This window comes from Pezoporus wallicus, unplaced genomic scaffold (genome assembly GCF_028554395.1).
Source record: "Pezoporus wallicus isolate ANWC-B61680 ecotype Strahan unplaced genomic scaffold, APGP_CSIRO_Pwel_v1 scaffold_7736, whole genome shotgun sequence".
Lineage (NCBI taxonomy): Eukaryota > Metazoa > Chordata > Aves > Psittaciformes > Psittacidae > Pezoporus > Pezoporus wallicus.
This window is the reverse complement of record NW_026636574.1, coordinates 2,345,587-2,360,907: the sequence shown is the minus strand read 5'-3', so window position 1 is coordinate 2,360,907 and position 15,321 is coordinate 2,345,587. Positions and strand designations below refer to the sequence as shown.

General features: G+C 59.2%; 1 protein-coding gene across 1 annotated transcript; it reads right to left on the bottom strand.

The window, feature by feature from the left end:
* Window positions 1–4,628: 4,628 nt before the first annotated feature.
* On the bottom strand, window positions 4,629–9,422 carry FMOD (fibromodulin). Its single transcript, XM_057400797.1, has 3 exons — window positions 9,262–9,422; window positions 6,344–7,354; window positions 4,629–4,817 (listed from the first exon to the last, which is right to left on the bottom strand). Exons 2-3 carry the CDS (start codon window positions 7,332–7,334, stop codon window positions 4,666–4,668), a joined length of 1,143 nt encoding a protein of 380 aa, XP_057256780.1. The 5' UTR covers window positions 7,335–7,354; window positions 9,262–9,422; the 3' UTR covers window positions 4,629–4,665.
* Window positions 9,423–15,321: the final 5,899 nt, after the last annotated feature.

The following is a 15,321-nucleotide window of genomic DNA, read 5'->3' as shown; positions in this document are numbered from 1 at the left end:
CCACGCTGCACCCGGCAGCACAAGGTGCCCTGGCGTTGTGCTGCGGCTGCTGGTGCTCACTGGGGAGCATCCAACCACAAAGGGTGCTGTGGCCATGTCCCCAAGGGGTGCCATGACCCTGGTCCTTGAGGGAAGGCCATGCCCGTTGTTCCTGAGGAGCACGAAGCCCCTTGTCCCCAGGGATGCCATGCCCCTTGTCCCTAAGGGATGCTGTGGCCCTTGTCCCTAAGGGATGCTGTGGCCCTTGTCCCTAAGGGATGCCATGCCCCTTGTCCCTAAGGGATGCCGTGCCCCTTGTTCCCAAGGGATGCTGTGCCCCTTGTTCCCAAGGGATGCTGTGCCCCTTGTCCCTAAGGGATGCCATGCCCCTTGTCCCTAAGGGATGCCATGCCCCTTGTTCCCAAGGGATGCCGTGCCCCTTGTTCCCAAGGGATGCCGTGCCCCTTGTTCCCAAAGGATGCTGTGCCCCTTGTCCCTAAGGGATGCCGTGCCCCTTGTTCCCAAAGGATGCTGTGCCCCTTGTCCCTAAGGGATGCTGTGCCCCTTGTCCCTAAGGGATGCCGTGCCCCTTGTCCCTAAGGGATGCCGTGCCCCTTGTTCCCAAGGGATGCTGTGCCCCCATCCCTGAGGGATCCCCTACCCTGGCAGCAGCAATGAGGAGAGAGCAGGGGATGGTGGGAGCAGCCAGAGGCTGTCCCGGGGCTGTTTGTGCTTCCTCATGGAGCAGTGCCTGGGCTTTGTTCAGGACTTGGAGCCATCACCTGCTTCCTGCTGAGCCCCGGCTCCCAGCCCAGCCTGGAGCTGGGAGCTGGGACGAGCCCTGCGTGTCCTGGAAGCACGTTTCCCGGCTCCGAGGAGGGATCATGGCACTGTCCCAGGAAGGGCTCATGGGGCCACATCAACTACAGAGGCAGCGTGCAAGGAGCTGTGAGTCCCCTGCCAGCCCCATGGCCCAGAAGGAGAAGGATTTAAGGGTCTGAGCCTCAGGACCCACCAGCTCATGTCAGGAGGTGCTGGAGCATCCTTCAACGGGGCTGGTACCTGCCCCATCCCCTCTGCCGGGGCCTCTCATCCCAGTGGGCATCCCTGGGAGCTGTCGGGGTCAACGGCAGGGGGATGCAACAGCCTCTCCTCTGGGGAGCCTCCGGGAAACGTGTTATTGGGAACAGGCTGGAGGCAACAATATCCCTAAGCCCCGCTTGTCGCCGGCATTCCCAGCTGCCAGACGAAGGGCGAGGCCCATTTTCCCCCTGACAATGCCCTTTTACCAGGGAGTTTGTTTCTATTATAACACGGGATAAAGCAGAGCAGGAGAAGGCTGGGGCTGGAGCGGAGCAGCTGCCCCTGCTGCCTCCTCCAGGGCTTTGTTGTGAGTTAAAAGGCCATGCCGGGGCTCAGACACCCTATACGGTCCCATAGAGCATCGCCTCCTGCTCCCCGTGGGGGGCTCTGTGGAGGGACGGGCTGGGATCTGCCCCTCCTCAGGCACAGACCATGTGTTGGGGGTGCTTAGAGGAGCCTGGTGGGGGCCCCTCTGCCAGTGTGAGGGGCACTGAGCTTTCCTCTTCCTTCCTTTGTCCCCTTTGGAATGACTGCTGATGGGGTTCAGCTGCAGCCCCAGGGCCATGCTCCTGGAGCCTATGAAGGGTTGGGGTGACAGAGCAATGACACCCCCCCCCCCTTCAGAAAGGGATGGAGAGGAGCGATGCTGAGCCCGTGCCCCACATGCAGGGCACAGGGCTGGGACGTGGAGCAGGGACAAAGCCTGGCTTGGTATTTCCCGCACGTGCTGCGGGACAGATGGCAGTGGAACAAAAGGGGAGGCGAGAATGGGAGCTGAACAGATCGGGAATGTCCTGCCCCATCCCCAGAATCCCATCTCCATTTGCTGCCCATGTGGAGCAGCAAGACCAGGACCCCCCTGTCCCTGAGAGCCTCAGTCTTGTCCCTGTGAAACGGGTTCGTCCCTTGGGATCCTGCTGTTGTGCCGGCCCCGTTTCCCCCTGCCTCTGCGCTTTCCTTATCTCTTCCTATGGGCTGGATCCAAGCAGCTGGTTAATGATCAACCTTTACTGCCCGTTGCAGCCGTGGTGGTGGCACCGTGACCCGGCCGCCGGCCCCTTTGTCCCCTCCACTCAGCCAAGGTTTGAGGTGAAGAACTGAGCAAAGGGAAGCGCAGGGATGGGGCCGTGCCTGGAACCCACGTCCCTGGATGGGGCAGTTGGGGCAAAGCCGTTTTCCAAAGGGGAAAAAAACTTCCGGGGTGGTTGTTAAGTGCAAATCCTGCGCTTCCCTTCCCAGGGAAACGGGCTCCTGAAGGGAGGTTTGTAAAGGGCTTGGCAAGGGTTTGAGCTGCAAAGGGATGAAGTGAAGGAATGTGGGGGGAAAGAGGCTGGAAAGAAGCAAAGAGGAAATATGGGGGGAGGGAGGGAATCCTGCCCATCCTTATGGGAATGCTGAAGTTTGGGTCTCATGCAGGGACAGACACAGGGTGATGAGGGGGGTCAGCAGCTGCTGGTGCCTTCTACGGGAGCCCCACAAAGCCTCAGTGCTGGGGCACAGCCCCAAGGGGCCGGGGGAGCTCTTTGTGTTGGTTGGTTTGGGGTTTCCCCCCCTCCTTTGTGCTGCTCTGTGGGTCTGCACAAAGCCCTGAGCTTCCCCCTTCCTCCTCCTCCTCCTCCTTCCCGGTGGGATGCAGGCAGTGGGGCCCCCTGGACACTGCATCCCCTCCCAGCAACAGGAGGAGGGGGATGAGGAGGGGGACGAGCCAGCCCCACCACAACAAGGTGGTGATTGGGCACTCCTGGGCTCGGCCAGGACCAATGGGGCCTGAATGGTGAGAAGTGGGGCAGGGGGAACTGACCCCATCACCTCCACCCTAAGGGATGCAGGGCCCCAGCTGGTGTAAATCAGCAATCCCGGTGTGGATAAAGCAGCAGCGAGTGGCTGCTGCTCTTGGGGTTTGCTCTGCTGGGAGCAGACCCTGCTGCTGGGTCCCTATGGAGGGGATGGGTTTGTTTTAGGTGGAGCCTGCAAGCCTCATCCCCTGCTGCTCCTGAAGGGATGTGGTTGGTGTAGGGTTGGGGGCTGCAGCTCTGGTCTGTCCCCTTCCCACCCGGCCTGCTGGGTGCTGCCCACAGGAAGAGGAGGATGATGATGGGCTGTGGTACCCTTTGGAGCCGTCCTGCCCTGGAGCTGCAGGGCTCTGGGACATCCCGAGGGAGCTCAGCACATGGCTCTGCTCTCCCTATCCCAAAGCAGGATCTGGTTTGCCTCTCCCTGAGCCCTTTTTCCCAGTGGGAGCTGATTTCACCCCATGTCTCAGCCCAGCTTCACCCAAGCAAGTACTGCCTGTGGTGGGCACCCATGGGTGCTATGGTTTTGGCCAGGGCCACCCTTCCAGCCTGGACAGGACCATGTGTGAGCAGCAATGCTGGCATCTAGTGACAGCCCCTGGGGCTGGCTGGGTGTGCAGTGGGATCCCTTTGGTTTGGGATCCAGGAGAACGTGAAAGCATCCCAAGAATGGGGACCAGAAGCGTTGTGCCGGCGGTGCCGCCATCCCTTCCCTCGCAACCAACGCTTTTCCATGTGTGGAATATGCACGGATCCATGCGGGATGCGCTGGAGCAGCAGCTCCTCACTGTGGAGAAGGCGGTTGCTGCACATATCCTGGCTGGTGCGACCCATCCAGCCTGGAGAAGCTCTGGTGTGCAGGAGCCGCCCCCATTCCCAAACTCTGGCATCTGCTTTTGGGATTCCTCAGACACGGTGCGTGCACTTACAGAAAGGGCTTTATTGGGGGGTATGAGATGTAGAGCTCATGCGCCGGTGGTAGCACAGGGTTGGCTTTGTGCCTAGTGTCAGCATGCAGTTTAAATGCGGAGGGTCTTGGGTGACCTCTTGCAGGTCAGCCCCAAAGCTCAGCTGCCCCTTTGGTTCCCAAACTAAAACGTCCAAGGAACCAAGTCACTGCAATGGTGTCGTTATGGATGGTGTAACTGGGAGACCATGGAGCTGGGGGTGATGGCACTGGGAATTGCCTCATCCCATGAGCCTGGGCCTGCCCTGAACTGGTGGCCTGGGGGAAGGTGTGAGCCTCCCTTGGGGGCTGTTTCTCAGGGTGTTGCTCTCCAGCCTCAGCAGTTTCTCCTTTATCTCTGGAGCAGATGGAATGGGGAAAGAAATAGGGGAAAGAGTGGATTTGCTCTTCCCCATCCAAGACTGAGGGATGCTGGGGTATTTTAACCCTTTTCATCTCCCAACCTTCTGATGCTGCTCCCGGGGCCCGCAGGCTTGGGGGGAGTCCTTTTGGATCTGGTGGTTCTGCAGGACCCAAACCCCTCCCCATGGGGTGCTGTGTTTGGTGGTGGGATGAGCTGCATCCCATCCCTCTGCATCTTACCCAGACCAGGGAGAGAAGGTGAATGGGTGCATCACTTGGGGGGGGGGGGTCAGAGGGGAAATGTCCCACTCTGTGTGGCCAGAGAGCTGGGAAGAGGGAGCAGATGGGGGACAAGAGCTCCTGTGAGCTGGTGTTGGAGCACCCGGACTGTGCTGCTGCGGAAGCCAAGTCAAACCGTGTCAAGCTGCATTGAACAGGGGTGAGGATCTCCCGGGAAGGGGGGGAGCCAAGTCCTGAGCTGGGGAGGTGCCCGGGGCCGGGTTAGATCTCGATGATGGTGGCTCGGCGCAGGCACAAGGGCGCGTCGGGGGGCACCGCGTTCCGCTTGATCTCGTTCCCATCCAGCCGCAGGACCTGGAGCCTGGAGTAGTTCATGACATCCACCACGGTGCAGAAGCTGCTGATGGAGAACTCTGCGGGGAGAGGGGAGATGGAGAGCTCAGAACAGGCTGCAGCCCCGGGCCCTGTGCTGTGCCTGAGTGAGGTGAGAAGTGTCAAGGGGGAGATGCTCAGGAGATGGGTCTGAGGGTGCCGACCTCAGAGTTGCTTTATCACAGAATCCCAGCCTGGTTTGGGAAGGGACCTTAAAGCTCCTCCAGCTCCAACCCCCTGCCGTAGATACGGACACCTTCCACTACAGCAGCTTGCTCCAAGCCGCGTCCAACCTGGCCAGGGATGGGGCAGCCACAGCTTGTCGTGATTTAAGCCTCTGAGGCTTCGCACGCTGCATCCTGCAGGCTCGGGCACTGCGTAGCACGTCCAGGAGGTTGGACATCCCTGTCCCCACCCCATGCCCGCAGGCATCCCCTTTCCAGGCCCCACTGAGGGATGCTCCGTCCCAATCCGGGGCTGGCTTCGGAGGGATGGAGGGGATGAAACCAGCTCCAAATGCTTTGTGTAAGGTTTGGGCGAGAAGCGACCGCCTAGATGGCAGCAGAGCTCCAGGCCGGCTGCTGCCGGGGCAGGCAGCGGCTGCTGCGGGACCCCTGCATCGGGCTGGGGGCTCCGTGGTGCTTCCATGGCATTTATGGACAGACGTTAACAGCTACAGAGGGCAAACACTTGGGAATCTGCTCGTGGATTCGTGTTTCCCTGCTCCCTGGGTCGAGCGTTCCCTCTGCAGCGCCCCATGGCTGCACTGACGCATCCCTGTCCCCATCCCAAGGCTTGCTCTGGGGGTCCTGCACTGCACCGGGATGATCCTGCCCTCGGCAGATGAGAGCAGAAAACCTGGATTTTCCCAGGATTCTGTTTGGCTGGGTTGCTTTTTTTTTTTTTTTTTTTTTCCTGGCTTATTTTTATAACCAGCAGCCCCAGAACAATCTGTTCCTTTTATTTATTTGTGTATTACATGGAGGGAATTCTGGCCCTGGCAGAAGATGCTGCATTCACGGCTCTAATAACCCAGAGCTCCCGTCTGTCCCAGCCCTGGCAGGGATGTGTCCCCTGCCTGCAGACCCAGCCCTTGGAAGGGGTTTGGGGCTATGGGCTGTGCTGGTGCCCTGCAGGGTGCTGGTGCTGCTCCATCCCTGTCCCCTGCGTTAGCACTGGCCAGGGGGATGCTCATTCCCATGTGTAGTGACCACGGGGCCCTCCCCACCTCTGGCTGCTCTGTTGGTGATGGGTGCGATGCTGAGCTAAAGGTGAAGTCCCCTCCCCGGGCTGGGCATCAGCTTCTACCCCCAGTTTCTGTTCTCTAACCAGGCCTCTGCTGAGCGCTCAGCAAAACCAGTGTGGTGCTGTGCATCGCTGCTGTGTTGTACTGGGACACATGGGGCAGCGTTCCTGCCTTGCTGAGGGCCATCCCGAAGTCTCCCAGATTCCAGCTTCCTGCTCATTGCCGCAAGCAGTGCCCCATGGGGAGGTTCTGCATCCCCATCTCCCCATCCCACCACCATCCCCTGCTCCTCCCTGCTTTGGTGGATGGGTTTTTGCTCACCGTTGATTTGGTTCCCTTGCAGGTAAAGGTTCTCGAGGTTGGTGCTGACCCGGGGGATCTTCTGGAGCCTGTTGTAAGAGAGATCCAGCTCCAGGATGCTGCTGCTGTTGAACGTGTTGGTGGAGAGACCTTGGTTTGTCAGGCTGTTGTGGGACATCCGTACATAGAGCAGCTTGGGAGAGACCTTGAAATAGTCATCGGGGATGGTGTTGATGTAGTTGTACTCTAAGTAGAGCTGTTCCAAAGCCATCGGGAGCCCGTCGGGGACTTTCCTGAGGTGGTTGTAGCTCAGGTCAGCGAGGATCAAGGACTTGAGCCCTTTGAGGGATGCTCCCATCTCAAAGATGTAGTTATGGCTGAGGTACAGGGCCGTGAGGTTCTCCAGTCCCTCCAGGGCATTGGAGGGCACCTTGGAGATCTGATTGTAAGACAAGTGCAGCTCCCTGAGGGACCGGGGCAAGGGGCTGGGCATCTTGGTCAGGTTGTTGTTGTTCATGTAGAGCCTCTCCAGGCTTTTGAGCTTGGCAAACACCCTCTTGCCCATCTTCTCGCTGGAGATGCGGTTGTTGTGCAGCGCCAACCACTCCAGCTCCGTGGCGTTGTCGAAGGCTCCCTCTTGGATGGCGGTGATGAGGTTGTTCTGGAAGTAGACGTACTTCATGCGGGAGGGCACGAAGGGCAGGTACCTCAGGTTCCGGGTGTCGCAGTACATGGCTGAGGAGAAGTTGGGGGGACAATCGCACTCTTGGGGACACTGCCAGGAAGATGCTTGCTGTGGTTCAGGCCCGGGCTCTGCCTCCGTGTCTGGAGCTGGCAGGTAGGAGTACACATAAGGGGTGTTCTCATCCTCGTAGTAGGGCACGTAGTTATAGGAGGACATCCGGGACTGCCGCATGTAGTACTGCAACCAAGCCATGTCTTCTTCTTCATTGTACTGGCCCAGGGAGACTCCACAGAGCCCAGCGAGGATGAGGATGGGGGCCCAGTGCATGGTGCTGGTGCTGGAGGGACCTGGGTGTGGGGAGAAAAGAGGAGGACCCCATCAGTGGCATCAGGGATGGAGGCAGCTGAGCTGCCCCCTGTGTCCCAGGGCTCCAGTGGGGTTGGAAGTGACCATAGCCCTGCGTGGGGTTGGTGGCGCTTGGAAGCAGAGCTGGAAAACCCAAAGATGTGGCTGCAGACATGGCCCCTGTTTGCAGGTACCTGATTGTCCCCCTTAGGCCTGCTAGAAACCTCCATCCCAGGGGGTATTTGCTTGCAACCCCTTTACTTGAGGGTATGTGGGATACAGCTGAGGATGGAGATACAGCACATGTGGTCTGAAGCTGCGCAAGGACACCAGGGGTGCCTGGGATGCACGTGCACTGGCTCTGCATGGGGAGGAGGGTGGGAGCTGCAGGAGCAGGCTGCTGGAGCTCAAGGCATGTGTTGGTGCAGCTCTATTTATGCTCTGCTGGCTGGTGACAGGCTTTGCTGTGGGCTTCATCCAGCTCTCCCTTCCCCCGTGGCAGCGCAGGATGCTCCCGCTGCTGCTGTGGATCCTGGTAAACAGCCCCTGCTTTTCTGGAGGGAAATCACTTCCAAGCTCTCACTTCCCAACAGGAAAAGGGGCAGCAGCCACCGGCCCCTTGAGGCCAGGTTAACCAGGAGCCATCACCAGACCTGGTGCTTGGACCCTGCCGAGGGCTCACAGCCAGGGCAGAGCAAGGCAAACCCCATCCCTGAGCCCCTTGGCTTGGGTGGGCTCCGCTGATGCCCTGCGCCGTACGCAGGGTGCTGTGCCCAGCACACCACAGGAGGCTCCAGCTCATCCCAGCTCCTCATCCCAGAGCAGACAGAGCAGCCTTGGAGCTTGAAATCCCTCCAGGAAATACATGGGCTGTGCTGCTCCTGCCCGCTGGCTCCTATAGACGTGGCTGGAGCACAGAGCTCTGGGGCTGCTGGTGCATCGCTGCCAGCTCCTGCTCCTGCCTTGCAGGACACGTGGCCGCTGGGTGCTCCGCACCATGCTGGGTGGCAATGGGGTCTCTGGATGGGACTCCCCCCCTCCATGTCCTCACCCTGCACTGAGGAGGGATGTCCTGCCTGGCAAAGAGGGCACCGTGTGCTCCGAGGCTGCCCTGCCACCGAGGCACCCTGGCAGGCTGCTTGGGCTGGAGGCAAAGCAGGATTGGGGTGGTGGCAGGCAGGGATGGCTCCCATGCATCCTCCTGCTCTCCCTCCTTCCCCCTTCACTGCTCCCGCAGCCCAGGAGCAGATGAGATGTGGTCCTCCGGGATGCAGTGTGCGACCGGGGAGCTTGGCAGGCACTAAAGAGCTCCCGCTCCAGGGCACTCTGCCTGATGGAATACCGGACCTTGCTCTGCGCTGTACTGAGCTGCTTGGGGGGGGACAGACACCCTCTGTGCAGGGTAGGATGGATCCATGGGGTCCCTCCTGCTGTTCTCATGCCCCCCTTCAACACAGTGGTAACCTCAGAGCTTGTCCTCAGCATCGCTTCATTGGAAGGATGCTTCTCCCCACCCTGGTGGGGTGGGATCTGAGCTGAGGGTGCTGGGCGCTAAATCCATGTCACCTCTTGGTGTTCCCAGGCTAATGGGGTCAGCTCCTCTACCTGAGAGGGAGCAGGGTTTGGAGCAAGGGGCTTCCCGGTCTGTGGCCATCCATGGACCTGTCCCATTGCTGCTGTGCTGGGCATGAAACCAGCCCCCCCCCCCCCCCAGCAAAGGCAATGGGCAGAGCTGGGGTGGGTATTGATGGCTATGAGCATCCAGCTCCCAGCCCAGTGGCTGAGGACCTGTGGGCAGCAGGAACGGGCATCCCCGCCTCGAGCTGTGCCACCCGTGTGGCTGGCATGTGGATGGAAATCGGGCTTCAAACACCACATCCAAAACCCCATCATAAATCCAGGGACTTACCGAGGTGAGAGCCGCTGTTCCAACGCCTCGCTGCTCTGCTGCGGGATGGCCGGGCTGTCCAGCAGCATGGGATGTGTCTCCCCCTTCGCAAAGGCTGGTGCCTGCCCTCGATCCCAACTCAAATATTGTGCTTGTGGTCCGGGCAGGGTGTTTTTGGGGGAGTGACCTCCCGGCAGCAGGCAGTTTGCAGGAGAGACTGGAAGAGACCCTAACGCTGCTGGCGTTATAAATAACCTGCTTCTTCTTTCCTCCCTCCTCTCCCTCCCTCCCGTCTTTTCTCATAGGAGTGTTGGCACTTTCCAGGCTCCCTCTGTTTAACAAGTTAGTGGAATCGGGGATGTTGTTTTGAAGAGGGCTCTTGTCAGGTCTCCTGTGTTTCTCATCAGGAGGCCTGGGGCCACGATTGAAGCGGATCTGATTTGGAGGTGCTGAGGATGGGATTCTCGGGGAGAAGGGGGGGGGAATTCTCTTTAACTTTTGCAGCACCAGGAGTTGGTGCCGGCTCTGCCTCAGCCCCGTTTATGCAAGTCCTGCCATGAAATATTTAGGATAAACATTTCCATGCACGATAAGGCTGCGGCATCCAAAGTAAATAAATTGCCTACCAAAGGGCCGCTGTGACAGCAGGAATCTGTCTGCAGCTTGGCAGGAGGGAGATGCCAGCCTGGCATCCCTGCAGGCTCTGCCCATCTGCCTGGAATGGGGCTGATGCAGGGGTAGGTACGTGGGGACAGGGCAGGGGTGACCCATGGCTGGGCAGAGACACCAGAGCTCATGGCTCTCCCTGTGGCAAGGCTCACACCTCCCAGTGCCAGCCTTGCCCTGGGGGTACCCAGTGCTGTTGCAGGCCCCCCCCTCCAGTCCCCATCCTCCTCTCAGTGCACTTCAACTTTGGAGGCAGCACTGCAAAGCATTTCCTCCCACCAGGAAAGGAAAGGAGGAGCCCCAACCACCCACCCATCCCGTGCCCGGGTCCTCCCAGGAGCCTGGAATCACTTGGAGAAGCTCCGCCGGTGCCAGGCTCCCCCCGGGCTTGCTTTCTCCTTGCTTTCCACTGAGATTTCCCAGCCAAAACATCCTCTTCCCCTGGGGAGCCTTGCAAAGATCCTTATCCCTTCGGAAGGCCCTTGTTTTAAGGAGAAGGAATGCGCAGGGTGGCTGAGGGACATGCTGTACAGTGGGGACTTTGCCAGGAAGCTGGGCTATTTGGGAAGGACGAGTGTGCCTGGAAAGCACAGCTCGCTGCACCGCAGCACGGCGCTGGGATCTGCAGGGAAAGGATTCAGAGAAAGCCTTGGAGTGGGAAAGGAGGACAAGGAGGGTAGCACTGCCTGAAAGGAGGTAAAGCCCTGGTGAAGTGTGTGTGGGGCCCATTTGGCTGGTAGCATCTCTTCTACCCCATCGAGCACTGCTGTGGTGTGGGATGGAGGCGGACTCTCACCAAGGGCAGGGAGCTGGTTGGAAGCTGATGCAGAGAATGACCCTGCTTGGAGGGGTTTATTCCCGCTGCCAGGAAGCTGTATTCCAGGGAAGACGGTGGGGAGGGTGGTGGCAGCCAGTAACATCTGCTGCTTGGCGCTGGGATGGTGTCAACCAACGTCACATCTCTGGCAGCTCATGGGGTCCCGGTGGCCAACAGCTTGGAGGCTTTCACAGGGCTTGGATGTTGCTCTGGAAAAGCAGATAGTCCCCAGCCAGGTCAGATAAGGAGCACGGCTTCTCCAGCTTCTGGAAGTTAAAACAGTGATGACCCGGGACGTGCACCCTTTGAGGGATGCTGTCCTGCAGCATCCACTGGGGCCAGGCACTCACAGTGGGTACCAGGGGCTGGTGGTCCCCTGGGGAGCCAAACTCACTGTGAAGCCCCAACCTGAGGCCGCAATAGGAGCAGGCAGGGCAATGGGGTCCTTCAGGGATACAGGGATCATTGGGGCCTGTTGGGCTCTGTGTTGGCTGTTCTGGGTGGAGGGAACACGCTCAACCTCCGCACCAAGTCCTACAGCCTCCTCTCCGAAACATATCCCAACGCCAAAAGCAGGGCGAAGCCTCCCTTGACCTCCCTTCTCACCCCGGCCTCCCTTGTCCCTTCCTTCTCTTTCAGCAACACATTCTTCAGCCCAAACAACATTCTTGGACCAAGATTTGAGGCAATCTGGAGGGAGTGGGTCACTCAGAGGCGGTGCGACTGCTGGAAACTCTTGACTGAGGCCAGCGGGGCGATGCTCCTGTGTGTCAGCACAGGGCGATGCTCCCGGCATCACCCACTTGCCATAGGACATGCTTCATAGCTTCCCTTGGGTGCAGTGAGCTGCCAGGACTCAGCCCAGGCTTTCCCTGGCTAGTGATGAATGCAGCCCTCGGATGGGAATCCTTGCCCTGTCTGCTCCCTGCTGCAGGATGCTCAGGGTTGTGAAATCGCATCCCATGCCCCAGCCCGTGCCGTGGGGCTCCAAAACAGAGCTCACACCAGAGAGGTGCCTTGGCACTAAAACTAAGCCAGCTCCTGGTTCTCACCCATGTCCCTTTGCTGCTGCTCTGTCCCCATGCCCTGGCCATGCTATGTGTACCTGGTGTCACCTGCAGAGCAGCCCCATCCTTGCTCATCCATCGCATTGTGGTCCAGCAGCGACTGGGGCTGGGCTGTGCAGTAGCCACAAACACCTCCACTTTGCCTCCACATCTCTTTGGGGGGGGGCACAGGGGAGGGTGACCAAACCCCACATTGCCCCCTGCAGACCTGGTGCCACTGCCAGCACTGGGAATGCTGGTTTGGCTTGGGAAGCCTTTGCCCCATCCCACTGTAATTACAGGCTGCCTTTGGGGATATGGAGCTGCGTGTAATAACTCCCTGGTCTCTTGGGGTCTGCGGGTTATTATAGGGTGGACTCAACCCTCCCAGACCTCAGAATGTCCCTGTGGCCTGTTCCATAGCTCCCAGCCCCATAGACATGGCTCAGGATCTCCATTGCTCTCAGTGTGCGTTCTCATCCCTATAAACCCAAATGCACTGGATTTCCTCGATCTCCATCCACGGGCTTCCCATGCAGCATGGCTGGTGCCCTGGGCTGTGCTGGGAGAGGCTGCCTCAGCACAAAGAGGGTCAGGGCTTATTACCACCACTGTAAAAATGTGTTTGAAAAGGTTAAGGGCTTAATTTGGAGCAGAGCTGGAAACTATGAAGCGTTTCCTCATCGTGTCGCTGCCTCGCCTGTCCCTGGACGCATGCTTTGCACTGCTGACATCTCCATGGACAACGGAGCCTCGTTATACACTGAAATACACTGGGGAGCCTCCAGGCTTTGCAGAGGAGCCAGGAGAGCCGTTTGCACAAGGTTAACCAAGTGCAAACGCACTGAGGACAGCGAGGGACCTGCCAGCCACAGAGATCCCAAAGTCCCATCAGGTGTCCCAGGCTCTGCTGCTGCTGTGATTTATGGCCTGCGGTTGCGATGCTGCAGCTCCCTGCTCCTTGCTGGACCTCGGGAGGGGACAGGGACATGGGAAGCTTCAGGATTCCACTCCCTTCTCTTCCCCAGCGTGGCACTAAGGTAGCTCCGAAGGCTGCCAGGCGCTGGCTGCAGCATTCCAAGGAGGAGGAGGAAAAACCGGAGCGTTTCCTTGCTCAGAACCTTCGATTCATGTTTTCAAAGGCCCTTTGAACGCTTGGCTCCTCTGTGAAGCCTCCCTCCTCTCCTGAACAAACAGCAGGAGGGAACAGGTTCATTCCAGCCCATTGATGGGGAAAATCTCCCGTCATGTTTCCTACAAGCAGGGAGCCTCAGAGCCCTCTTGAAAGCACCAGGCACAAGGGCCCCATCTCTGCCTGTCCCCGGTTCCAGGTCGCCCCAGTCCAGCTCTGAATGCTCTGTGAGGTTGGTACCCAAACCTCCCTGCAAACAGGGCTGCAGATGCGCCCGGAGCCAAATATAACCCCATGTAGAGATTAATAAGTCATAACCAGCAGTCTGAGCTGCGACAGGCAGCAAACAAGGACAGGTCCTGGTGTACAGGGTCCCAGCTACCCCATGGCATACCCAGCTCATCCCTGGTTCCCCTCAGCTCTGGGATGGCCATGGCACTGAGCTCCCTTCCCAAATGATGCTCGGGCTGTTTTTCTCTCTAAAGCATCTGAAATATGAAAAGAAGCAAAAAGCAAAGGGAAGCATCAGCTGCCTGGGAATGCCATCAGCATTCCTGCCTGCTCCTGCCACCTGGCTTCCTGCACTAGCAAACAAATCAACACATCCCAGTGTCCGGAGCCTCTGTGCATCACTCGGAGCAGCACTGAGCCCTGCCAGGGCCACACTGCAGCGAACCTGAGGCGCCAGGCTCCTTGCAAGCTGCAAACATTCCTCCAGATTAAAGGCAGGAACGGTTTTCCTTGTTTTTAAAGGAAGAAAAAAGGCTTTGGAGATAAACAGGAGCAAGAAGCCGGGTGTGGGCGTTCAGCTGAATCGAGTTGTTTGCAGGGAACTTGGGGTCTTGGCAGCACTTCCCTGATGTATGGCAATGAAAAGAGCATCCAGAAGGAGGACGTCCCCTGGGGCCTGGGGTGGTGATGTCCCCACTGGGCTCTGGAATTCCTTGTGCCCCATTCTCCTGTCCCCATCCTGGAGGGTGGGTGCTGGCTGCGGGGATCCAGCGGCGCTGGGGGTGGGCTGGGTGCTGCAGAGCTCACGCGGGTGCTGTCAGCCCGGCAGCAATAATTAGCGATGATCAAAGCGGCTCCTTCCCGACAGCCCCGAACGAGGATGCTTGGAAATAGGAGGAGGAAAACAACGCCCGCGGCTGTGTGCAGGCACGAGCCTTGTGTGGGGAGAGGGCGCTGAGCTGCTCCTGCCCCTCCAGCACAGGTGGGGTGGGTTTGGGGGGGCTCGGGGTCAGGGGATGGGGAAGCAGCATCCAGGTCCCCATCACTGCATCTCTGTGAGTCAGGGGACAGAGAATCAACCAGGTTGGAAAAGACCTTTAAGATGATGTAGTCCAACCATTGCCCAGCACTGCCAAGGCCACCACTAACCCATGGCACTGAGGGCCTCGTCTCCACTGTGTGTGAACGCTTGCAGGGACGGTGACTCCAGCATTGCCCTGCTTGGGGCACCTTTTAGGGCAGGAATTGTTCCTCATGTCCATCTAAAGCTCCCCTGGTGCAGCTTGAGGCCGCTTCCTCTTGTCCTGTCCCTTGGGAGAACAGACCAACCGAGGGAGTTAAGGCAAGGAAGAAGTGCGATGGTGCCGCTGCTGAGCCACCACATCCTGCCATCAGCCTCCCCTGCCCCAAGCTGGGGCCATCCCCATCACCCACCTGGGTTATCCCAGTGGAGCGTGGCACTGCCTGGTGCTGGCACCCACTCCTGCACCCCAATCAGAGGTGAGCAGAGCCCTGCTCCCACTCCCTGCCTGCCTCTCCCTGCTCCTCCTGGGGCTGGTTTGAGGAATCCCTGCTTCGTTTTCACTCCATTTCCTCCGTCCCTCTCCCAGGACAACGTGTGGGGGCTGCCTGGAGCAGGGATGCTGCCAGCGGCCTCCACTCCACCTTTTCCAGCAGAGACACCCCTGGCTTCTCCTCCTGCCCTCGGGGTGCCCTGGGCGAAGCCGTTTACAGGACCCAGCTCCTCTTCCCCGCTGCTGCTGGGGGTGTGAGATGCTCCCACGCTCTGCTCCATAGAAACAAGCAGGAATCCACGGCAAACCCCTGTCCGGCGCTCCTGGCCTGCTCCCCAGTGCATGGAGGCGTCTGGAAAAGCCCCTTTCTCCCCAAAACTGGTACCAGCCATTTCCCCATTCACTCCTGAGCCATTCCAGGGCTGCATCCCCCTTCATGGACCCCGGAGGCCCCATCCTTATGTTCTTCATCCTTGTGTTCCCTGTGAGGAGCAGGAAACAAGGGGCATCTGCACCTCGGGAATGGGAGGGAAAGGCCATGGGTCCAGTTTTGGGGGTGCTCTCTGCGCTCTCACCACATGCTCCCTTTGCTGTTTGGAGGCAATGGTGCTCTCTGCCATCACAGGCAAGCGTGCTGTGCAAGCATCACACCCTGTTGGGGCCACAGGGCATCCC